The sequence below is a fragment of the Pinus tabuliformis genome, chromosome 4_2, assembly GCF_031772625.1.
Source record: "Pinus tabuliformis cultivar Carrire ecotype Pingquan chromosome 4_2, CPIR1, whole genome shotgun sequence".
Taxonomy (NCBI): Eukaryota; Viridiplantae; Streptophyta; class Pinopsida; order Pinales; family Pinaceae; genus Pinus; species Pinus tabuliformis.
Window position 1 is genome coordinate 528,179,525 of NC_142304.1, and position 26,576 is coordinate 528,206,100.

Sequence of the window (26,576 nt, forward strand, 5' to 3'; positions counted from 1 at the left end):
ACATTAACACCAAGATTGTTCCACCCCTGCATTTTCCAAACCATAAATGGGAAGAAATATAGATGGGCTACCCATGTTGAACAGGAAGTATAAAATCCTTGTGGTTGTAGGGAAACTCATTAAATATGCACACTTCATGAGCATAAAAAGATCAGACTCAGCAAAACAGATTGTCGAAACATTTTGCAAAATATTTACAAATTGCATGGGTTTCAAAAGATCATTGTTAGCGACCGGGATGTCAATTTTAAGGGAATTTTTGGAAGGAGTTCTTCAAACATATTGGGACATCCCTCAACATGAGCTCAGCCTGCCACCCCCAAACAGATGGGCAAATTAAAACTGTGAGTAAATGTTTGGAAGCATATCTTCATTGTTTTGTAATAAGCAAGAAGAACAAATTGTCTAAATGGACACATCTAGCAGAATGGCGGTAAAATTCCACTTATCACAATTCAGCAAAAATGACACCATTTCAAACTCTCTACGAGTATGAACTTCCTAAATGGAAGGAGTTAGCCATAAATTATATAAAAATTTCAGTAGTAAAAGATCACCTGGAGGAGAACCAAATAGTTGTTCAAAAACTCGAGGAAAATTTAAATATCACAAGAAATCGTATAAAGCAACAAGTTGACCAACATAGGTCAACCGTCAAACAAAGAATTTAACGAAGGGGACTGGGTATATGTAAAGCAGTGTTACGAAAATTGCAATTTTCTAGCGATAACATCAAAAAATCACGATTTTTTCATTTTCCCGATAATATCGCCCAATTATTACGAACTTTTTTTTTTCAAAAAATCGCTGAAAAACCGCGATTCAATGGGAAATAATCACCAGGCTTCCGGACAGAGTGTTTTATACAGAAAAAAAAAAAAAAAAAAAAAAAAAAAAAAAGGTTTTTTTTGTCATTTTTAGCAGACAGCGGAGTTGTTTGAGCGCTGAGGAGGAGAGGAAGGCGTCTAATATGGCAAAAGAGGAGAAAAACGGGAGATTTTAGCATCCCAAGCAAGAGAACTTCGTCTTTGGATCAAATTTCTTCGGCAAACCGTGGTTTCCAATTATGGGCACCAAATTTGGCCATTTTGTCTTGGTTTTTTTCTTGTTTTTGCTTAGATTTCTATAACCCATTGATTATCAATGATTTTTGAGCGGATTTGATGGTGTTTTTTTTTTTTTTTTTTTGCATAGAGTGCAAAGAGTTCATTTTGGATTGAGTTGGTTTTTTTGTCAAAAATTCAATGTGTTGTGTCATGCATGTAACTTTTTTTTAATTTTTTTAACTTGCAATTCTTATTGTGCCATAGATTCAACTTCAAACTTCATCTTACATTAAAACTCAAAAGTTCAACCAAGTTACAAACATGCCAAGGAAAATGGACCGTTTGTGGGAATTTGGTGAACTTGATGGAGGGTTTGATAGAATGAACTTGTCTTGCAAGTTGTGTGGGCAGCGTATGTCAGTGGGGTTTATAAATTGAAGCATCACCTTGCACAAATCCATAGACATGATGTAGGCCCTTGCACCAACACAAATGCATAAATCATCCAAAGAGCTAAGAGATCATTGGAAGAATTAGAGCAAGACAAAGTGACCAAAGTAGATCTGAAGAAGCAACTAACAGAGAGAGTGTTAGGAAGTGAATATGGAAGTGGCACTGGTTCTACTTCAGCATCAATGTCTACAACCAACCCTGTAGCTACCTCATCGTTTTTTGTTCCTAGAACCACACCTGGTTCACAACCATCCATCACTTCAATGCTTAAAAAAATGAGAAAGAACACGCTGACAAGTTGTTGAGCAAGTTTCTCCTTTGGAGTGATATTCCTTTCAACGTTGCAAGGAATAATCCATTTTTCCAGCATGTTGTTGATGTTATTGCACTTGTTGGCCCAGGGTACAAAATCCCTTCTTATGATGACTTTAGAGGTCGCATTCTTCAAGATGAAAAGGTTCACTGCAACAAAAGATTGGAGGATTTTATGGCATCATGGGCACGAACAGGATGCACTATGATGTCAGATGGCTGGACCAACCAAAAGGGGAGAACCCTTATAAACTTCTTGGTTAGTTGTTCCATGAGGACAATGTTTATGAAATCTGTTGATGCTTCTTCACATATCAAAGATGCAAAATTATTATGTGATTTGTTGGATGTGTTTATTTTGGAGGTGGGTGCAGAACATGTTCTCCAAGTCATAACGGAGAATACTGCAAATTATATTGTTGCTGGCAAGATGCTTATGGAGAAGCATCCTACTTTATTTTAGACACCTTGTGCTGCACATTGTATTGATTTGATGTTGGAGGACATAAGAAGAATTTCTTTTGTCAAAGATATTGTTGACTCATCAAAAGGAATTACAAAATTTATATATAATCATGCATCTGTGCTTAGCTTGATGAGAAAATTCACCAATAAGGAGTTGGTGTGCCCCGCCATTACACGGTTTGCCACCAGTTTCATATCTCTTCAATCCCTCTTGAATTCTATGTGGGATGTGAAGAGAATGTTTCTTTCCAAAGAGTGGCGTGCTTTAACATTTAGCCGCAAACCAAAAGGAGAGGCGATATGCAGATTAGTTTCATACAAGGAAAACTTCTGGGTAGGAGTGCAAGAGGTGTGCACCGTTACTGAACCTTTGGTAAAGGTTCTTCGATTAGTTGATGGTGAGAAGCCCGCAGTAGGCTATTTGTATGAGGCCATGAACAGGGCCAAAGAATCCATTCGGGCCTACAATGATGATAAGGGAGATGAGGGGTTTCAAAAACAACTCCTCCTATGGGAAGTGATTAATGAACGATGGAACAACACACTCCGTCATCCCATTCATGTTGCAGGGATCTCCCTGAACCCCGCATTTTCTTACCCATGTGGGTTCTTATTTGATGCTAAGATCATGGATGGATTCTTAACCTGTGTTCAAAGGATGGTGCGATCTCCAGCAGAACGTGCAGAAATCTCCAAAGAAATGGAGATATACAGGATGGCAGGTGGCACATTTGGCTTTGAGATAGTTGTGGTTGATAGGAAGACTCAAATGCCAGATATTTTTTAGTTTGATTCAAATTTCATTGTCTCTTCAAGTTCATAACTTCATACTTTGCTTCAACTTTCAAATTTCATTTTTTTCTTATGTTTATCTTATTTGTAATTTTGTTGTAGATGCATGGTGGACTCACTATGGTACCAAAGTTCCCCATCTGAAAAAGCTTGTCATTCGAATCCTCAGCCAAACATGTAGCTCCTTAGGATGTGAGCGCAACTGGAGTGTATTTGAAAAAATACACAACAAGAAGCGCAACAGGTTAAATTTAAAACTTAAATTCCAAATTTCTAATTAATTTTTTGAATTTATTAAATAATATTTTGTTTTATAATTATTATTTTATGATCTTTGTATAGATTGGAGTCCCAGCAACTTAATGACATGGACTACATCTACTACAATCTTCGATTGTGGGTGAGGCGATTTGAAAGGATACCTGATATGGATGCCATCTCATTGGATGGGATTGAGATGGGCTTGACACTAGTGTTGCATGGAGGGTTGAGGCCGAGAGGCCTCTGATGGAGTCTACCGATGATTGGTTTGAGCAGGAGGTAGTGGAAGGCGTAGACGGGGAGGAGGAGGAGGAGGAGCAACAAAAGGAGGAGGTGACACCACCTACCCAGGCTACCCACGCCGCCAGTAGAGGACGTGGTCTACCTCCTGTAGCTCCTACTTCTTCAGCTTCTAGAGCACAGCAGAGTCCACTACCAACTCCACCGGCGTTTACATCTAGAGAGAAAGGGAAAGCTATTGCATTTTCTCGCAAGAGGGGCAAAAGAAATTAGTAGTATTAGTTATTTGGTTCATTTCATTGTATATGACATTATGACTCATGATATGAGATACATTATTATATTTTTTTTTTAATTTTGAGGCTAAGTTGGGACTCAGGAGTCAAGACTTACTATTTAGGACATGATTCACTGTTATGTGTGATGTAGCACTAGAAATGATATTACACATCTTATATATTAGTTCTCTTATCATATTTATGTGTCAATGTATTTATTTTATGTTGTAGATGCTTTAGATATTAAAAAAATAGAATATTTTTGTATTTTACGATTTTTTCCATATTTTTTCTGATTTTTTCCCTCGCCAATTTAATCCCAATAACGATTTTCGCGAGATTGATGTAAAGCTCCAATCCTATAAATAGTTATCGTTAAAGCAACAATGAAAAAACAAGTTAGTTCCTAAGTTCTATGGACCATATCAAATTATCAAGAAAATCAATCAAGTGGCTTACTAGATAAAATTACCTGAAACAAGCCGCATCCATAACATTTTTCATGTTTCCTTTCTAAAAACGATGTTGGGGAAACATCAAATAGCACAAACAACACTCCCTACATTAAATGGTGAAGGCGAAGTTGTATTAAGTCGAAAGCTATTACTGCCACCAAATAAAAGTGATTATGTTCTTAAGTAATTAAAGAATACCTCATCAAATGGAAGACCCTACCAAAAGAAGATGTTTCTTGGCAGACAGAAGATTTTCATCAACATCCTTGTTACCTATGCTTTGAGGACAAAACATTTTCTTGAGGGAAAGGCAATGTTATGTATAAAAAATTTAACAAATATTAATTACGTAGAATTATATAGAGGGAGCATGATAAAAGATCATGAGCCGTCGTGTAAAGGCACCCAAGGTTATCATTAAGCCAGGGGCCTTCATTGTAAAAATCATCAGCGTTGTTATTCATTATTCTATATATATATATAGATTGTTGTAACACAAGGCTAAGGTCGAGAAAACCTCTAGGATAGAAGTGAAATTTCTGAATCACATAAGAAATTTGAGTTCATGAAATTTTCACATGATATTAGAGATTCTGTGGTTGAGACCACTCTATAAGAGGGAGATTGAAATTCAGTTGAAGAATACACAGGAGGGGTGTTTGACCTTGTTTTTGTTGGGTGTGATACCCTAAGTTGATTTGGAAAAGTAATTCAACCCTTGGAATGGGTTGTCTAACTTCATATATTGTTGACTTGGTGTATTTGAGACTATTTTAGGATGTGTAAGGTGGCTCTCAATCTTAGAGAGTGTGACAAGTTGGACAGAGCTTCCAATCTTGTTCCATGGAAACTCAAACTTCAAATTCTTACGGAGGAAGCCGACCTTTGCGAGCATGTTCCAAAAGATGTTTCAAAACCTGTCCATCTAGCACAATTGGTTGCTTACTGGAAGAAGAAAGCCGAAGTGAAGAGAAATATTCTTAATTTTGTAAAGAATCATTTCATCTCACACATTGCAAATAAGAAGATAGGTAAGAGCATGTTTAATGCATCAAAACATATGCTCAACAAATGCTCTTGTGAAGCCAAGTCAATAGTTCACATGAGCAAGGCAAATACTATGGTAAGCTACTTGACCAAGATCACTTAGTTGAAAGATCAATTAGTTTCCATTGGAACAATGGTAGAGGAGTGGGAATTGGTATCCATTGCTTTAAAAGGACTTGCTCCTTCCTAGATGCCTTTTGTTGAGGGTGTTTATGCTCAATATACTTTGCCAAAGTTTCCAAAGCTTTGGGTTGATCTTGTCTAGGAAGAAATTAAATTCCAATCTTATTCAAAGTAACAAGGGAAAGTAAATGACATTGGTCTCATCAAGAAGACGAATAAGGGTAACGAGAAAGGTTACAAGAAGAAGGAAAGTATAAATAGATGAAAGGACTTAAGAGTAAGATTATGTGTTTCCAATGTCACAAGATGGGATAATATGCTAACCATTGTCCATTGAAGGAGAAGGGAAAGGGTATGAAACAAGGTGCAACTGAGGTGTAACAATTGCCAAGGAGGTTGCAACTATACTCTTTAGCATGACCTCTTGTTTATCTTCTAACATCATGTCTAGTGTTGGATGTTATGTGGATAGTGGAGCTTCGAGACATATGACATGTGATAGGCCTTTATTTAGCAAGAACCAGGAGCATGAGGAACACATGAGCATGGAGCTCAGTGATAATACGACTTATTCTATGAGAGGAGTTGGCTTCAATTCTTTTCAAGTGTCTTCAAGTGATGTTTGTGAGTCAAACAATGTTTTTTTCGTTCCCGGATTGAAGGAGAATCTTTTCTCAGTTTTGTGTATGGAAAATCTTCATGATATGGTCAATACTCATGAGGTCATCTTTAGAAGATCAACCATTGTTGTGGAAAAATGGGTTCTTGTTGGAGGTTTTTACAGGTTGCATGCAAATCCAATGAGGCATGATGTTTTGGTGCATGGAAGTTCCAAGTTGTGAGATATGGCATAGGCCTCTTGGTCATTTGTATTATGGAGCACTTCCAATCTTCATGAACATAGTTCAAAGATTGCCTAACTTTAAGATATAGAAGGAGCATGTCTATAAAGAATGTGTTGTTACTAAGCACATCACGGCTACTCTTCCCAGTAGTGAACACAATGTTCCGCAAAGACTCTAGGACAAGGGAATGAGGGTCTACGGAGACGCATCAGGGGAATGTGTGGGAGTACCCTCAAAGTTTAGGGAAATTTAGGAGGGGTGGTGGAACATCGAGGTATATATATATATATATATGAAACTGGATTCGTTGAAAAGGGCCAATGTGTCATGAATCCGTCGAATCCGACACAATTCTTACCAGATCATGTTCGGAAATCGTGACACGTCGTGTTCAATTGGGACACGATCGAATCCGGATCCCAATCAGACACGACGTATCACGATTTCCGGACATGAATCCGGAAAAACCCACCCGCGCAACGTTAAAAGGGCGATTTGTTGTTGTTTTGTTTCACTTTCACTTCTCTATTTTGCTATGGGTTATGTGGATTTGTTGTGACGGGTTTGGAGCAAGGAGCAAAGGGTGTGGGAGCGTTTTCAAGGAGATTCAAGCAATAGGCAAGTGCATTTCCTCTCTATTTTTTTTGCATTTTTATTACAGCAATTTGCATATGCATTTCTCTTACAAATTTGTGTATTTTTCATTTTTTTTTTACAGTATTCATGGCTCAATGAAGGGAAGCAAAGAAGGGGCAAAGGAAGGGGAAGAATGTCCCCATCGGAGATGTCCCTCCCCCAATTTCATCAGAGTCTGCTGCAAGTATTCCCTTTATTGCAAGTAATGTTGAGGGAAGACTTCCTCCTCAATGTAACATTGAGAAATATTCCTTGTGGAAATATGTCACAAGAGAGCAAGGACCAAGCAACAAGGTGAAGGGAGGAGGCAATGTGAATTGGAGATGCAACTTTTGCCACAATACTTTCACGAGCACATATTTCCGTGTAAAAGGCCATTTGTTGGCTTTACCAGTTTGTGGAGTTGGAGCGTATACAAAAGTGGCTTAATAAAAGAAAGAATGGAAAGAGAGTCCAATGTTGGTATAGCAAATGTGGCTGCAAAATCAAAAAAACCAAGAATGATGACCCCCTTCCATTTTTTAGGAAAGGTAGCAACAAATTCCCATTTGAGAATTCTAGTGGAGGGAAAGCAACAAAAAGAAAAGCAATTTCACTTGGTCCAATGGACAAGATTTTTCAAAAGGATAAACGAGAAGAGCTTGCTCTCACCATTGCCTTTTTTTCTATCAAAACTTCATATCCTTTAATGGTGCACGCTCACCTCTATTTATTGAGATGTGACGAGCTCTAACTCAAGGGGCTCCATCAAGGTATGTGCCTCCTGGTTCAGAGAAGCTTAAAACCACATTGTTGACGAAGGCAAAAAAAGAGGTGCAAAAAATGCTTGAGCCTATTAAAACATCATGGCCAACATCTGGGTTAGCATTCTTTCTGATGGATGGACAAATCCAGCACGGCACCCACTCATCAACTTCATGGTGTCTTCCTTGAATGGTCCAGTTTTCTTGAAAGTAGTGGATACACTTAGAGAATACAAAGATGCACAATATATGGGTGAGTTGTTTATTAAAGTTATTGAATATGTAGGTGTTGATTCTTGTGTGCAAATCATTACAGATAATGCACCTGTTTGCAAGGCTACTGGCATGATTGTGGAAGCTAAATATCCACAAGTGTTTTGGACACCTTGCATTGTCCATTCATTGAACTTAGCACTGAAATCCATTGCTTCTGATGTGCTTTGGATTGGTAACATTATTGAGGATGCACGGCATATCCGTAACTTTGTACAAAATCATACAAATGCCCTCACTATCTACAAGGAGTACAGCAATCTATCATTGTTGAAGATTGTGGATACATGGTTTGCCTCTTCATTCATCATGTTGAAGAGGTTGAGGGAGGTCAAGACCGCTCTTGGGGCCATGGTTATTTCATATTTTTGGTCTTTTTGGATAAAGACAGATCAAGCAGCCTCTAAAAGAGTGAAGGACACAGTGCTAGATGATGCTTGGTGGGAGAGGGTGGATCTACTTATTCAAATCATGGACCCTATCATTTCTTTGCTTCGATTTGCAGATACAAACCAACCCATCCTAGGAGAGGTTTATAAGGGATGGGATTCCATGATTGAATCTATGAGGAGAATTATTTTACAGAGTGAGTGCCCCGAGTATGAGATATCACCAAAGGCCTTCTTCACCGCTATACAGGATATTCTTGCCAGCAGATGGGACAAGAATTGCACACCTTTACATTGTTTGGCTCACTCATTGAACCCAAAATACTATAGCCATGAGTGGCTAAATGGTGGACCTTCCCGCAAATTCCCTCCTCACATGGATGGTGAAATCTCACAGAGGAAAGATGGATTCAGGCGAGTTTTGCAGGATAGAGAATTCCTTAATGGGGTGGAGGATACCTTTGCGGAGTTTTCCACTGGAACTGGTCAATTTGCAGGCTATGATCTGATTAGAGACAGGGGGGCTAAGAAGCCCTATTCTTGGTGGGCAAATCATGGGGCAACAAGCCCTCCTCTACAGCAGTTAGCCATGAGGCTCCTCTCTCAGGCGAATTCATCCTCTTGTTGTGAGAGGAATTGGAGCAGATACAAGAATTTGTATAGTGTTAAGAAGAGCAGGCTTGAGCAGTCCAAGGCAGAGACAATGGTGTATGTGCACACCAACCTTCTTCTTATTTACAGGCAAAGAGAAGAGTGATTGAAGGGAAAGACAAAGATGTGGGATGTCTTCCCTGATGATATGGGTCTGGACAGCAGTGTTGGGTTGGCATTAGCCAACATGGATCTCAATGATCCAGTGGTAGAGCCTGTCGGATTTGATGATGGTGACACTGTAGAGGGGTCATCCTCCACACCAGCGGATGCAGAGATGACTTTGGATACAAGGGAGGAAGATGCAGCAAAGGAGAGCAATGGTGATCATGATGACGAGGACAGTGATGCTGATTTTGATCATGACTATGAGGATTGATGATTCATGAGTCATGAACTACCTACTGCCTTGAGGCTTGTATACTTGTAGTTGTTTTGTATTTTCTATTTCTATTTGCCATTGGCATTGCACTACCTATGTAACACATTTTGATTTTGATGACTTAGTGAGAAAACTACATCTGTCAGTATCTTTATCTTACTCTCTTGTCTTTCTCCTATTGGATCATTGATGAATTGAATATGTATTATGAATTCAGAATTTATGATTTATCATTTATGTGACATGTCACAGATTACAATTGTATTTGAATTTTGTATGTACTATGCATAATGTTACTTTGTAAACAGTAAAACTTACATCTAGATGAAGATTTATGTTTGAAATCAATGAATCTGTATCATGAATGAGAATTTGTGTAAGAAATATCTAACTTTTAATATATATATATAATAAAATAATATATAACGTATCCGAACGTGTCCTATTCCGGGGGGTCAATGTGTCCGTATCCGACACTCGAATCCCCGTATCCATCGAATCCTGAATACACGTGTCAGGTGACTTATATATATATATATAAAAGCATGTAACGATGCAGATAACCAAAATAACATCAAGTGCAATCCATCTCTGAACCAACAATACATCAACAAATAGGCTCTAGATGGCCTCTAGCATCAAAAGAAAATCATGCCACAAAAACAGCTACCTATCATCAAAATCATTGCCCATATTGGGATCATCATCCCAAATATTACCCTCTAAGCATTACAATAAGATAGAAAGAGCGTAGCATGTCAAGTCAAGATTTTGTTTGAGTAATGGGTACATTTTTAGTAGGGTCGTGATAGAGGAGTTCAACAACCAATGCCACTAACATCAAGGTACATAGAGGGCTTGGTGCTCTTGACTAAATACTAATTCCATACCCTTGTACATGAAAAAATCCAATGGAAATGTTGCGACCCCCCCAATCCTAAAAATCTTGAAAAATCATTAAGTTTGCTAGATTTTGAGTGAGATTTAAAATTCTACTTTTTCCCTATGAAATCCAATGAGATCGGAACCACCCTCAAACATCTTGAGTCATTTCTTGGTAATGTTAAAAATTTAAGTAAAAGGATGAAAATGAAAGATAAAGTAGATTGTCCCTTTTGTTAGTTTTTGTAGCATCATATGTGTTCTAGCCTTGAAATTTTGCAGAAAATCTAGAATACATGAGATCTCCAAAACCCAGAAAATGTTTCTAGAAATTCCGCCTAAAAATGACTTAATTAAATTATTAACCAGTTTTTAAATATTTCCAAAGTCTAAACTTAGGGAATATGGTTAACTAATCAGTATTAATTAAGTCAAAGCGTGAATCATCTAGAAACTCACACGGATCGATCCAGAGATGATCCTAGCCATTGATTAAGTTTTAATATTGGTTGTTGGTGCTCCAATAGAGGATTATAAGAGGAGGTTGATGTGGTGATGGAGATGACACTTGAGAGATTCGAAATCTGAGCTGATTGATTTCCAGAGGAGCAATAGTCAATTACCTAAGAGAGAGCTAGAGATCGAAGCAGTGAGAGAGGGGCAGAGACAAAGAATCCGGAGGAAGATTTCCAGATCCGATGACTGCATTTGCAGAGAGGCAGAAGAGCCACGAAGACATTGATGATGGGGCAACACAGTAGCCTCTAGAGGTAGTTTCAATTCTGCTGGGGAAAAGTCGATTTTCAGTGTCGGGGGCTAGGCAGAGGTTCTGTGGACCAGGAGAAGCATTTTCCCAAACAACAGCAGACTAGACAGCTTGAAGAGAGGTTGATCCAGATTGAGCCTAGAGGTACTGCACTAGGGTGACGCAGAGCCAGCGCAGAGGCAGTTTGGAGCTCACTTGGCGCTACAGTCAAAGCCTGGATTTGCCTGTGGGGTGAGCAAAATTCCTCACTGGATTTTTACTAGTATTTTTCTCTGCATGATTGCCAATATTCGGCATCCAGATTGTACTCAGATTATTTCACTACTGCTTAATAAAAAAAACCCTCATCTGCTGCACATGTTTTCCTGCATTGGGTTTTTTTGAGGACTTTTGTCCAAAAATAACTATGCTATTTTTATGTGTGTGTGCTAGCATTTCTTCTAGCTTTTATTCTTCCGCAATTTTATTTGTGTGCGTTGCAGTGTCATTTATTCAGTATTTTTCATGCAAACAGCAAATAAATTGTTAAATAAAATTAACAATTAGGAGAATAATTTCCACATTGGAATTTTCACATGGTATCAGAGCGCAGTTGATCAGCTGGAGAGCTAAGAGGCGAAGAAAGAAGGAATTTTGCTGCTCATTGTGGGCAGCGGGGTGAAATTCCCAAGGGCAGCACAGTCATTCTGCCAAGAGGCTAAGTTACTTGTGGAGGTTCAATTTTTTTGAGTGGGGCATAAAAATTTGATCCTACCAGATCAAGTGATTCCAGAGGCAGAGGGAGCAGCCCCGATTTTTCGTTGAGAAAATCTCTAGCTAGACGCAGTGGCTTTTGCAGTAGTTCGCTAAAGCAGAACCATCATGCGGGTGGAAGAGAGAAGAGCACATACAGAGGGAAAACTTTCATCAAGGAACTTCTAGTCTCAAGAAGTTTGAATTTTCTTTGCAAATCAGCAATTGTTTGAGCAGATCTTCTCCCTACAGAAGGGAGTCTGAATAGCAAAGCATCAACTAAGCAAAAAGAAAGAGGAAGTTTTCGACAGTTCATTGAGATGGCCACGGTTGGGCTTCGTGATCAGGACAGGTTGGATGGAGCTTCCAACTATGTCATCTGGAAGGCAAGGATGTCCTTCCTTCTAGATGAATTTGACCTGAAAACATACATTGATGCAGTGGTAGCAGTTCCCACTGATGCAGATCAGCTAAAAGAGTACACAAAGAAGATGGCACAGGCAAATAAGTTGATCCTAGACGAAGTCCAGGATCATATTGTCTCACATATAGCTGGCAAAGATACTACCAAAGAGATGTGGGAGACTCTCTCCACACTATACCAAGGTACTTCCGAGCAACAGAAGATGTACTTAGAGGAGAAGCTAAGATGCATCAAGATGCAGAAGGGAGAAGGCATAGATCCCTTTCTCACCAGAATTCAACGGGTCTGAGACCAATTGTCAGTTGTTGGGGTAGCGCCTCAACCCACGGACCTAGTGCAATTGGCACTCAACAATGTCTCAGAGGAGTGGCAGGTATTCATCCAAAGTATCTTGGGCAGAGATACCTTACCAAGGTGGGATAGGATGTGGGCCGATTTGAAGCAGGAGGAGTTGAGATGAGCACTATTGAAGAGCTCCATCAGTGGCAATAGCAACGGATCGAAGCAGATAAAGGAAGAGGAGAATGTGGCCCTCACATCAAAGGATCCCTTGTTAGGGACAGGGGGAGCAGAGAAAGAAGAAGAAGGACCTGTCAAAGGTCATGTGCTTCAGGTATGGTGAGCTCGGTCGCTACAATACCTAGTGTTGTCTCGAGAAGAAGAACAAGGAGGAGACGCAGGACCAATAGGCAACCTCAACAAAGATAGATAGGCTTTCCTCTAGGCCAGAGGAAGACTTCACCATGTTTGTTGATATACCTCCAAGAGTGAAGTGGGGTGACTTGGTGTTATAGTCCCAAAGCATTACAGATGGGCAGGATCCTTGAAGAGTCCACCTCATATATCAATACCTTGCTACGGGGGCCCACAATGTTCAGTAGCAGGATGGATCAGTGACTGCTGATGCAATCAAATTCCAGAGTGAAGGTTGCAGAGACTAGTAGCAGTCAGATGTTAGGGAGCACAATGCAAAGTTGGCAACAATATTGTTAGCGCAGATTCTTCAGTGACAGTGTAGATACTAGCAACAGCTAGAGACTCGGGTGGTAGATGCATTACACTGATCACAGTTGATTCAGTGTTTTGGATTATTTTCAGTTGCAACAGCAACAGATGAGAGGGAGTTGCAGTGCAGATGCAGTGTTGGCAGCAGTACAGCAAGGCCAGCAGCAACACAGATGCAGCGTATATCAGAGTTGCGTAGTGGTTGGGCAGTATGGCGAAACATCAACAATGTGACAAGAGATGATGCAGAGACAGGGTGTTGCTACAAGGTGTGCAATAGCAATAGAACACATTCCTCGCTAAGAGGGAGTGTTAGTTTTTGTAGCATCGAATGTTTTTTGGCCTTGAAATTTTGTGGAGAGGCTAAAATACATGAGATCTCCAAAACCCAAAAATTGTTTTTGGAAATTCCAACTAGAAGTTACTTAATTATATTATTAACTAGTTTTAAAATATTTCCTAAGTCTAAACTTAGGGAATATGGTTAATTAACCAGTATTAATTAAGTCAAGGAGTGAATCATCTAGAAACTCACACAGATCAATCCAGAGATGATCCTAGCCATTGATTAAGTTTTAATCTTGGTCATTGGCGCTCCAATGGAGGATTATAAGAGGAGGTCGATGTGGTGATTGAGAAGACACTTGAGAGGTTCGATTTCTGAGAAAATCAATTTCCAGAGTAGCCGCAGTCAGTTGCCAGAGAGAGAGCTAGAGATCGAAGCAGTGAGGAGAGCAGAGACAGTAAGTCCGGAGGAAGATTTCCGGATCCGGTGAGTGCATTTGCAGAGACAGAAGAGCCACAGAGAGGTTGACGCTGGGTCAGCGCAGTAGCCTCTAGAGGCAGTTTCGATTCTACTGGGGAAAAGCCAAGTTTTAGTGCCAGGAGCTAGACAAAGGTTTCGAGGGCCAGGAGAAACATTTTACCAAACAGCAGCAGACTAGATAGCTTGAGGAGAGGCTAATCTAGACTGAGCGTAAAAGGGACTGCGCTAGGGTGACGCGGAGCTAGCACAGAGGCAATTTGGACGTCTCACTTGGAGCTGTAGTTAGAGCCTGATTTTCCTGTGGGGTGAAGAAAATTCCTCACTAGATTTTTACCAGTATTTTTCTCTACAGGATTGCCAGTATTCGGCATCCAAATTGTACTCGGATTATTTCATTGCTGCTTAATAATAAAACCCTCATCTGTTGCACCAGTTTTCCCGCATTGGGTTTTTACGGGGACTTTTGTCCAAAAATAACTGTGTTATTTTTATGATTGTGCTAGCATTTCTTCCAGCGTTTATTCTTCCATAGTTTTATTTGTGTAGGTTGCAGTGTGATTTATTCAGTATTTTCAGTGGAAAACAACAAATAAATTGTTAAATAAAATTAACAATTAGGAGAATAATTTCCAATTGTTGCAATAAGATTCCAGTTTGGAATTTTCACAACTTTTACATTAAGAATTTAACATTACCATGAATTACATAGCATTAGTAGGGCCCTAGGGTTGAATATTAAGCTTCGCCACTCATAACCCATTGTTTTCGAGCAAAATTAAGGGGTGACACCTAACCCGTTTTGAGGAGAGATGCCCACAAGCACCCCTTTCGGGAAACGCGTCACCCATACTGGGGAAACGTTTCCCCGTGTGTCTCCTTGTGTCTCCCCAAATGGGGAGCATGAGAAAATGTTTCCCTAGGCATCCCCCCGTCCCAAGTGTGTGGGAAGTGTGAGGTGTGTGCACCCCACCCTAGTGATGAGTCCCCATGGAACACTAAGTGAACATAGATCAAGATGAAGTATTGATATAATCCATTCTAATGTGCATGGAACTATATCTTCCACTTCCTTGACAAGTATTTGGTACAATGTGTTAATTTTTCTCATACCAGATCTGAGTTATTTTACTTCAACAATTTACTAAAACCCCAAAAAAATATTTATCTCAAATATTTCTAAATTTGCCTAAAAATAAATGCACTAGTTTATTAATTTAAAAATGCAGTGGAAATAAATTGAAAAGATCAATCACACCACAATAGCAAAATTACACCCAACACAATCTTCCTTCGTTAAATTTCTCGGGAAAATCCCATGTTAGACCCACAAAGAATACATAAAAAAATATAGTTGCTAGGCACCTGGAAACTAAGCCTCACTGGGTAAATCGACCTCAAAGAAGTCAGCCCTGCAAATCAAACCACCATAAGCAAATCAACACTAAAGAATTAACCTCTCTCACTAGCAAATCAGCCTCACTTTTTCCCTATCTCGTACAACCCTAGTGCACTAGAAAAAACGGCCTCCCTGGATAATTCAGTCTCCTCCACAATCAACGCTCTTCTTCAACAACTCAACCTCCCTCTTTCCTGAACTCAACCTCCTTAAATTTCTTTTGAAATCCCTACTACACTTCCCCTCACTTCTCTTTAGTCTAGTTGAGCCTCTCACTCTAGAGAAAACCGCTTTCTCCACAATTATGTTTCTTCACCTCTGCCTTAGGCTTATTTTATAATTTCATTAAGCCAAAATAACTAACCCTAATCTCCTAAGCGATCAATGGCTAGGATTAAATCCTAAGCCTCACTTGAGATCAATGGTTAAGACTATATCTAAGTCACTTCAATAATTTTATTATTTATCCTTGAAACTTTGGCTTACAATAATTAATTAGATTAACTATTGTACTTTTTCTAAGTTAACCTTAGGAAAGAAATCATAATGTCACTTATTCCACCAAGCAAGCACCTAAAGAGGTAATCAAATATCTTCTACATGCTAAGACACCAAGCCAATGTAGAAGACTTTCGAGGCTACAAAATCAACAATCCCTCCTAGCAAGGAAGGAATTCTCCACCACCTCAAGCTCATCTTGTAAAACACAAACTTCCCTTTCACTCAAGACTTGGTGAGAATCTCTACTACCTACTCCTCTGTGGAGATGTACTACAATCTCATAGCTCCTCTCTAGAGCCTGTCTCTAATGAAGTGGTACCTGACCTCTATATGCTTAGACCTATCATGAAACATTGGTTTTTCAGAGAACTTAATGCAACTCCAATTGTCACACTGAATCACAGTTGGCCCCATCTCAAGACAAAATAATATTGTGAGCATCTTGAGAAGCCATATCGCCTCACAACTCGCCAAACTCACCACCATGTACTCTGCCTCTGCTAAGTTAAGTGCCACTGAGTGTTGCCTCCTGCTATACCACGAGATCATAGTTGATCCCAAGCTTAAAAAACATCTAGAAGTAGATTTCTTATCCACTAAACTCCCTCCCCAATCTGAATTGTGTGGCCCTACAACTCCACTCCACCAACTCTAACATACCTCATTCCATTTTCCATTGTACCACGAAGATCCCTGAGCATGTGCTTTTCCTGCCACCTAACGAGCCTGCCTCAACTTCACCATAAACTAGCTAAGTGTGTTAATTGCAATGCAAATATCTAGCCTAGTGTTGACCAGATACATCAAGGACCTAATCAACTATTTGTACAAAGTGGAATCCACCAACTCACCTTTAGAACCACTTAGCTTCCTCAAGTTGTTGATCATAGGTGTAGATATCGACCTGCAATCCTCCATCATGGATCTCCTTAGAATCTCAACTACACACTTGCCCTACCCAAGGAAAATCTATCATGGTTGTTGACACACCTCCAATCCCAAGTAGTGAATGAGCCCAATATCTTTCATTTCGAACTTCGAAGCAAGGTCCTCCTTGCACATCCTTATGAGCTTCTCTAATCCCATCAGGAAGAGATCATCAACATAGAGTACCAAGATGAGCGACTCGCCCTCAATAAGTACATAGTACAAATTTTAGTTCACCTCACTCTTAGTGAAGCCCATACCAAGTAGGTACCCATCAATCCCGGAGTACCATGTGCGAGATTCTTGCTTAAGTTCATATAAGGCCTTCTTCAATCTGCACACATGGGACTCCCTCCCATGCACTTCAAAACCCTGAGGCTGCTCAATATACACCTCTTCCTCAATCACACCATTGAGGAAGGCAATCTTCATATCCATCTAATGTATCCTCCACTCCATCATTGAAGCAATAGAAATGATCGTCTTGATAGATGCACACATCTGGCAACAAGTGCAAATCCTCATAGCGCACTCCCTCTTTTTGGCACATATCTGGCGACATGCAAAAATCCCCGTAGTGCACTCCCTCCTTCCGGGAGAAGCCTCTCACCACGAACCTCGCCTTATACTTTTCAACACTTCAAACAGTTGCATGGTTCATCTTACATATCCATCAAGAGATGACCACTGACATCCTTTTGGTAATATCTCTCACACATCGTTCCTCATGATGGAACTATACTCTTCCACCATGGTGTCCCTACAAACCTGCTAGTTTGTTGTCTTCCCAAAGGTAGAAAGCTCAGACTCATTGATGTTGTTCGTCAAGGCCAAATAACTGGAAAATATGGTTGGTGGTCTACTCTCCCTAAAGGTCTTGTTGGGAGCCTCCACATGCTCCCTTGCATCCCTCAAGGACTACTTGGCCCGTCTCATCGTTCTCATGGTAGAGCCCAAAGGAACATCTGGATCCTCCTCCAGATTTTAAGGTTGTCTAAATTGTTGGTGTTGTTGGCCCCTACTCAACCTTTGGAGCATTGCATTCATGGCCCTCTACCATAGCTAGATCTATCCCATGTGACCTCCTAAAGGTCCTACACTCCTCAAATCTAACATTCCTCCCAATCACTATTTTCCTCTATCCTAGAATGTAGATCTTATAGGCCTTTGAGATCTCACTGTTAGGAAATGTGGCCTTGGCATGCTTTCCAAGCACACATCCCTTACCATAGCATTCAAAATTGAAAATGATGACTAGACCGCTCCACCTACCAAACTGGTTTTCGGACTAGAACCGAAACCATGAAAACCAGACTGGTCAAATCTCAATGAACCGATCTTTAAAAAAATACATGAAATAATTATTTTTTAATGAAAAAAAACTATTTTTTAGATTTAAAACCATGATTCCAAGAATCCAAACCAATAGAGGTAAAATATACAAAGTTTTCTCATTTATAAACCATGTAAAGGTGAATATATCAAAATGGCACCACGTGCAATACATATCAGCAACAAAATTCATATTTAATGAGGCTCTAAATGGTCTCTAGAGTCCAAAAACAATGCTACAAGCAATGGGGTCACTGGCCTAGAAGTCTATATATTATCACTCCTCATCATGATCAAACTCATCACCACTACTAGACAATCGGATCATCAACATGAGCTACATAAATATCATCTGGCTCAAAGTCTAAGGACTCCTCAGACTCCTCTGCAACCTCAGTAGCAGTAGTAGTAGTAGCAGCAAAATTAGATACCAAAACTACAAATCACTGATCAACATGATCACTCATGAAACTCATCATTCAATCAGCACTACTAGAAATGGGATCATCAACAAAAGCTACATAAACATCATCTAGCTTAAAGCCTTCACATTTGGATTGCTCAACCTTATAATACAGCAGAATTTGAAAAAGTTTAATATGCCTAACCAATGATTTTGGTTTGAGTGAAGGATTCATCTCCTCAACCTTATAATATGGTAAAAAAGCTTAGCATGCCTAACCAATTATTTTCTTTTGAGTGAAGGGTACATTTTTGTTAAGGCCATGGTAGAGGAGTTCAAGCGATACCACCAACATCAACAAAGTTCAACAATCAATGCCACCAACAACAAGGTACTCAAAGGGCATCAAGCTCTTGATCAAATGCTAATCTCATACCCTCACGTATGACAGAATCAATTGGAAACATTGCAATCCTCTAAATCTTGAAATCCTGAAAACTGTTAACTCTGATGGCTTTTGAGTGATATCTAAAAATCTAGTTTCTCCATATGAAATCCAATGAGGTTGAAACCACTATCAAACATCCAGAGTCATTTCATAGTAATCTTAAATTTAAGTAAAAGGATGAAAATGAAAGATAAAGGAAGTGTCACTTTTACACTAAGAATTTAACATTGCCATTGATTACCAGCATTGCTAGGGTTGAGATATATGGGGGAAACTAGAGGGGAGGCTTCCTTTTAAAGGATTCGAGGGGTTGTATTTGGAGGGAAATAACCCCTAGTTCCCTCAAAACCGCTCAAAAAATCCAAAAAACAAATCCGTGGGGTCAGTGGCCGCGCTGGTAATGAACCAGCTGGTGTATGATGGAACCGACCAGTTTATGGGAAATCAATCGCCCGGTTAATGGAAAACTCTAGCCTACCAATCAGCGTAACCCATTTTTTCAACTCATTCATCCCCTTCAACTAATGAACTGACTAGTTTGACTGGTTTCCGAATCAAACCAACTGGTTTTAAATACTATGTCTCTTACACACACCATCATGCTCTATACTGAAATCCTGGAAAACCAGTGACCATCTCCCATAACAATGGTAGAGCCCTGTATTGTAGATGTCTCATTCTCGTGTGCCAAATCTCATTCGAGATGTCACTACTATGTACTAGCTCACCTCCCGCGAAAATGACCTCAAGTCCTTTGTCCTCCATGGCCAAAACTGAGAGTAACTTTTTCTCCAGCCTAGGTACATACATCACCTCCATAAGACTCCCTGAGTCTAGCTAGAATTGTAGGTTGCTAATACCCTTTACTGCATACCTGGTGTTGCCACCAAGCTCCACAAGTAGATCTTTGTTCTCCTTGTCCATACTGGTGAAGATATCACGAGGTCCCATCATGTGACAAGATGCTCCATTGTCCACAAACCACAGCCCTCTTCTAACGATGCCAGAAAGACAAGATACTAGAGCAGATTCCTTCTCGATTTTGTTAGCCAACACATCCATCTGTGCAAGATGTGGCTATTGTTGTCTTTCCCTTGCCTTTCTTCTTTTTGTCCAGCATAATGGCCAAACTTGTGACATGCAAAGCACTTCACTTGTGTCTTTCTTCCCTTAGGAAGATGCTCCACCACTTTGGTTTTGCTTGGATTTAACCTTGCCCTTCTTTCCTTGCCCAACAAAGCAAGGTTCTCCGCATCTCCACCTTTGCATTGTCCGCTAATTATAGACTCCTCTCAAATCTCCTTTTGGGGGGAAATCATCCCACAATTTGGCCAAATCAAGGAGTTTATATCTGGCTAGGATACCTGCATAAATGTTGCCCACTGCTTGGTACACCCTTTTAGTGCTACTTTGACAAGATCCATCTCATCCATCTCTTCACCAATAGTTGAAATTTCATCACAAACTAGTTGAATCCTTGTGAAGTATGAGGCCATAGTCTCAAATTTGTCCATCTTGATGATATTCAGCTGCTCCCTTAGCAAAATCTTTTTATTATGGTTGTCACTCTGGTACAACTTTGTTAAGGTCAACCACCTCTAATAGGTTGAATCTAAGCTGCACGAAACAGGGAAACGGGTACGAGTTTCCGAAACGAGCACGGGCACGGGTACGAAACATGACCCCCCCCCCAAATTTTGGAAACAGGGAAATGCGATATATATATTAGGACATTTAAGAAATATGTGCAATCATAAAGCATATATGATACATTCTAATTTATTGGATTAAATTGACAATTGTCAATGCATAAACTATAAGTCTTTAAATTTTCATCACATTTACTCATGAATGATCACATAATGAAAATAGCAATATCCAAAATCAGCCACGAGAAATTTCTAATTTTTTGTCTCGTGTTTGATTGGGAATCTCCTCCTACATAGTCGAACGACCTTAGTGCTCTTGATTAAATACAAGTTCCATACCCTAGTAACCTACGTGCTCTTGATTATTGGGAGTCTCCCCTGCATAGAGGGCTTGGTTCTCTTACTTAAGTCTTAAATACAAGTTCCATACCCTAGTACATGACAAAATCCAATGGAAACATTGCAATCCCCCCAATCCTGAAATCTTGACAAACAGATAAGTCTGCTGGATTTTGAGTGAGATCTAAAATTCTACTTTCTCCATATGAAATCCAATGAGGGCGAAACCACTCTCAAACATCCTGAGTCATTTCATGGTAATGTTAAAAATTTAAGTAAAAGGAAATGAAAAATAAAGGAGAGAATGTCACTTTTACTTTAAGAATTTTACCATGAACTGCATATTAACACTAAGGCCATAGGCTTGAACATTAGGTTGCCCCACTCAAAAAATCCTCTTTTTTATAACTTGAGAGGCATCTAGAAGCATCCACAAGATATTTTAGTCGCCCAATAAAAAATTAGAAGCAAAAAAATTTTAAAAAATACAAGAAAAAGTCAAGTTAGAAGAGGAAACTACACCATATGGTCTGGAAACGCATTTCCGGCTATACTGGCCACGTTTCCTCCTCGAGAAACGAGCTAGTACGGTTGGAAACGAGTTTCCAGGCCGTACGGTACGAGTTTCCAGGCTTTCCATTTCGTTTCAGGCCGGAAATGGACCCTTCTCCAACGTTTCCTACAACTTAGGGTTGAATCTTTCTTCGTTATGTGAGCAATTACGTGATCCTTCACACCATCCAAACTAATGCTCTTGGCTTTTATATCTTTCAACTTATATTCAGTAGCTTGGGTAGTGTCCTAAGGACCTTGAATCACTTGGCTTGCAATTTCCCACAAACCATTCACCATTAAGATAAGGGTGATTCGCTCCTTCCATGGACTGAAGTTTATAGCCCCTTTCAACCTATCATCATATTTAGACTTGATGATGCCATTTTAGTAGATTGACTTTAGCCACAAAACCCTCGTTGCAAAATAGAAACTTATTAAAACACCTAAAAATATTTATCTCAAATTTTTTGAATTTGTCTAAAAATAAATACATGTATCATAAATAGAAGAGATCAATCACATCATAACAAACAATTTACATCCAACCCAATCTTCCTTCATTAAATTTCTCGGCAAAAATTTGGGTTAGACCCACAAAGAATACATACAAAAAATACAGTTATTCAGCACCTAAAAACTCGGCCCCATTGGGAAAATCAATATCAAAGAATTCAACCTCTGGAAACCAAACCACCTAAAGCAAATCATCCCTAGAGAACTAACATGTCTCACTAGCAAATCGACCTCCCTATATTATTTGATCTCCTCCACAATTTGGCCCTCTTCTTCAACAACTTGACCTCCATCTTCCCTGACCTTGGACTCCTTGAATTTCTCCCGAAATTCCATGTTGCACTTCTCCTCACTTCTATCCAGTCAAATTGAGCCTCTCACTCTAGAAAAAAACCACTTTCTCCATTGCGTTTCTTCACCTCTCCCTTTGGCATATTTTATAATTTCATTAAGCCAAAACAACTAATCTAATCTCCCAAGTGATCAATGGATAGGATTAAATCCTAAGCCTCACTCGAGATCAACGATTGAGATAATATCTAAGCTAAGTTGCAGGAAACGTTGGAGAAGGGTCCGTTACCGGCCGGAAACAAAACGGAAACGAGTACCGTACGGCCTGGAAACCTGTACGACGGAGTTTCCTCTTCTAAGTTGACTTTTTCTTGTTTTTTTTTTATTTTTTTGCTTCTAATTTTTTATTGGGCGACTAAAATATCTTCTGAATGCCTCTCAAGCCTAATGTTCAAGCCTATGGCCCTAGTGTTGATATGCAGTTCATGGTAATGTTAAATTCTTAAAGTAAAAGTGACATTCTCCTTTATTTTTCATTTTCATCCCTTTACTTAAATTTTTAACATTACCATGAAATGACTCAGGATGTTTGAGAGTGGTTTCGCCCTCATTGCATTTCATATGGAGAAAGTAGAATTTTAGATCTCACTCAAAATCCAGCAGACTTATTTGTTTTTCAGGATTTCAGGATTGGGGGGATTGAATGTTTCCATTGGATTTTGTCATGTACTAGGGTATGGAACTTGTATTTAGTCAAGAAAACCAAGCCCTCTATGCAGGGGAGACTCCCAATAATCAAGAGCACGTAGGATACGAGGGTATGGAACTTGTATTTAATCAAGAGCACTAAAGTCATTCAACTATGTAGGAGGAGACTCCCAATCAAGCACGAGACAAGAAATTAGAAATTTCTCGTGGTTGATTTTGTATATTGCTATTTTCATTGTGTGATCATTCATGAGTAAATGTGATGTAAATTTAGAGACTTATAGTTTATGCATTGACAATTGACAATTTAATCATAATGTAATAAATTAGAATGTATCATATATGCTTTATGATTGCACATATTTCTTAAATGTCCTAATAGATATATATATATATATATATATATATATATATATATATATATTGTGTTTCCCCGTTTCCAAAATTTGGGGGGGTCACGTTTCGTACCGGTGCCCGTTTCGGAAACGTGTACCCGTTTCCCCGTTTCGTGCAACTTAGTATCTAAGTCAATAAAATAATTTTATTATTTATCCTTAGAACTTTGGCCTAATAGTCCACAATAATTAATTAGATTAATTATTGTACTTTTGAGAGTTTTGAGAAAACGGAATATCCACAGCAGCCATTTTTGTGTTGACGTTTCCAATCTATCAAAAGACTCATCGTCAAAACAAATCCCAAGTTAACCTTGGGAAAGAAATCACAATATTAGTTACGCCACCAAGCAAGCACCTAAAGAGGCAATCAAATATCTTCTACATGCTAAAACACCAAGTGAATGTGGAAGACCTTCAAAGGCTACAAAAACATCAACACTATGTCACTTTATTGATGATTTTTCTAGCAATACCTAGATCTATTTCTTTGAGAATATCATGAAGTGTTCAACAAGTTCACAGAGTTTAAGGCCTTGGTTCAAAACCAAATAGGAAGGGACAACAAATTAGTTCATTTGAATAATCGAGAGTATACCTCCGTGAAGTTTGATTCTTTGTGTAGGGCAGCAAGGATTAGGAGGGAGTTGACAATGCCTTATGGCCCACAGCAAGATGGGGTTGCTAAGAGGAAGAAAGGGTCTATCATTGAGAATGTAAAGTCTTTGATTCATGACATTGATTTTCCCATGTGTTTTGGGGTCAAGGCTTGTAATACATTAGTGTATATCTTGAATAGGTGTCCTCAGGGGATCTTGAAAGACATGACACCAAAGTAAGCATTCACTAGAGTGAAACCAAATGAATCTCATTTTCATGTGTTTGGTTGTCCAATTTATATTCATGTTCCTAGGGAGAAGAGAACAAAGTTGAAACCCTACAATATCAAGGGTATTTTCATTCGATACAACGAGACTTCCAAGGATTACAAGGTCTATAATTCAACACATAAGAAGACAATAGTGAGCAAAGTTGTGAAGTTTGATGAGGATGTGAGATCTTCTAGATGACAAGATTCCTTTTCAGTGATTGAGTAGATTGAGAAGGTTGTTGTTCCAAAGACTAATCCAAAGATTTGTGACGAGTTAGATGTTGGTATTGATGAGCTAAGGCAATGATTAGATATGCCCTCATTTTCTACCCTAGCCCACCGAAGAACGAGATGGCACACATAGACATTGCAGGAGGCTCAAGAGCATATAAGAGCATCCAAAAATATAATAAGGACAAGTATCCATACTAAAAATATCCTTAGTCATGTGGCATTAGTTTCTTGATTCATGACATTGATTTTCCCATGTGTTTTGGGGTCGAGGCTTGTAAAACATTAGTGTATATCTTGAATAGGTGTCCTCATGGGATCTTGAAAGACATGACACCAAAGTAAGCATTCACTAAAGTGAAACCAAATGAATCTTATTTTCATGTGTTTGGTTGTCCAATTTATATTCATGTGCCTAGGGAGAAGAGAACAAAGTTGAAACCCTACAATATCAAGGGTATTTCTGTTCGATACAGCGAGACTTCCAAGGATTACAAGGTCTATAATTCAACACATAAGAAGACAATGGTGAGCAAAGTTGTGAAGTTTGATGAGTATGTGAGATCTTCCAGATGACAAGATTCATTTTCAGTGATTGAGTAGATTGAGAAGGTTGTTGTTCCAAAGACTAATCCAAAGATTCGTGACGAGTTAGATGTTGGTATTGATGAGCTAAGGCAATGATTAGATATGCCCTCATTTTCTACCCCAGCCCACCGAAGAACTAGATGGCTCACATAGACATTCCAAGAGGCTCAAGAGCATATAAGAGCATCCAAAAATATACCAAGGACAAGTATCCATGCTAAAAATATCCTTCGTCATGTTACATTAGTTTCTTGCATTCATGAGACTTCCACTTGTCTTCAAGACGATAGGTGTGATACCTTGATGGAGGAGGATGCTAAGATTGATTCTAAGGTTGCAAATGATGGGAACATTGTAGAGTATAGGAACAATGTTATTAAATACTCTAAAACAAAGGGAGTTGCCCATGATGTTACTCTTGCTTTAGGAATCCCTTAAGATAAGGGAGTTGATCTAGTCTATGTTGTTTCAGTTACTACAGGATTTGAAATCCATGAGAGGGATTCTCATGTTCACAAGTTGTTGATATCCTTCCATGGGTTGCCACCTTTGCCACAAGCTTGGTATTCCAGGATTAATGAGTTGACTTACGTAGAATTATATCTTTATGTCTCTAATAGATGTCATCCACAGGTATTGGTCTTATACAGAAATGTGATCTTTGCAAGATTTCTTGGATGGCTCATGATGTGGTGTTCATCGACTTTTTTCCACGATGTTGACTTGAGGGATGACAAAATTTGGCAAATTACTTATGTTCCAGGGCTATGTTACTTCATATTCATAGGTGGTCAGTATCCTTTGGAGGATTGAGATTTTGAAATAGCACAGATGTCAGTTTATTTAGAAGAGACAGTGATTGATTTTTGGAATGCAACAAGTTTAAGTTTGTACGTGGTGGTTTGGTGGAGTTGTAGAGGGGGGTCTATTCACCCCCATTATCCACTCTTAAGACTTTAATCTTCCTTCTTGTCTAATTCTCCACAAGAGACTTAAATTCTCAAAACTGACTGAAGACCTCATCCTTGGTCCTCATGAAGAAAATCCATGTCCTCCTACAGAAATCATCAATGAAGGTCAAATAGTAACTTTAACCCACCCATCACAAATGCTACTAACATTGGACCACACACATCTGTATGCAGCAGATCCAAGATCCCCTTATATCTGCTCTCACTACTCAAAAAAAAACCTTGGCATACCTGCTATGAGGACATCCCTTGCACACTCTTGTCGTTCCTGCTGTAACTCCGGAAGACCAATGACAATCTACCTCAATATGGGAATTGCTCTGTGATGCAACTGACCCATCCGCCTATGCCAAAGCTCACATAGGTTTTCATTGTCATGAACTAGGGCTCATGATAGTTGAGCCTTCAACATGTATGAATTAACCTCTTTGCCTCCAACAACTCATCCCGAGTTGAGGCAAAATTCTTTCGACCACATGAGAACTTGCATGT

At 39.3% G+C, this 26,576-nt stretch overlaps 2 protein-coding genes across 3 annotated transcripts in view; both read right to left on the reverse strand.

The window, feature by feature from the left end:
- The window catches only part of LOC149170336 (protein CPR-5-like), a 35,134-nt gene extending 15,099 nt beyond the window's left edge, over nucleotides 1–20,035 (reverse strand). Inside the window, exon 1 of the mRNA XM_089428075.1 lies at nucleotides 19,834–20,035. Coding sequence (XP_089284201.1) covers nucleotides 19,834–20,035 — 202 coding nt within the window. The remainder of the gene's footprint in view (nucleotides 1–19,833) is intronic.
- LOC149170335 (lipid phosphate phosphatase 2-like) overlaps nucleotides 1–26,576 on the reverse strand; it is a 170,382-nt gene that overhangs the window by 24,099 nt on the left and 119,707 nt on the right. The gene's annotated exons all lie outside the window — the stretch shown is intronic.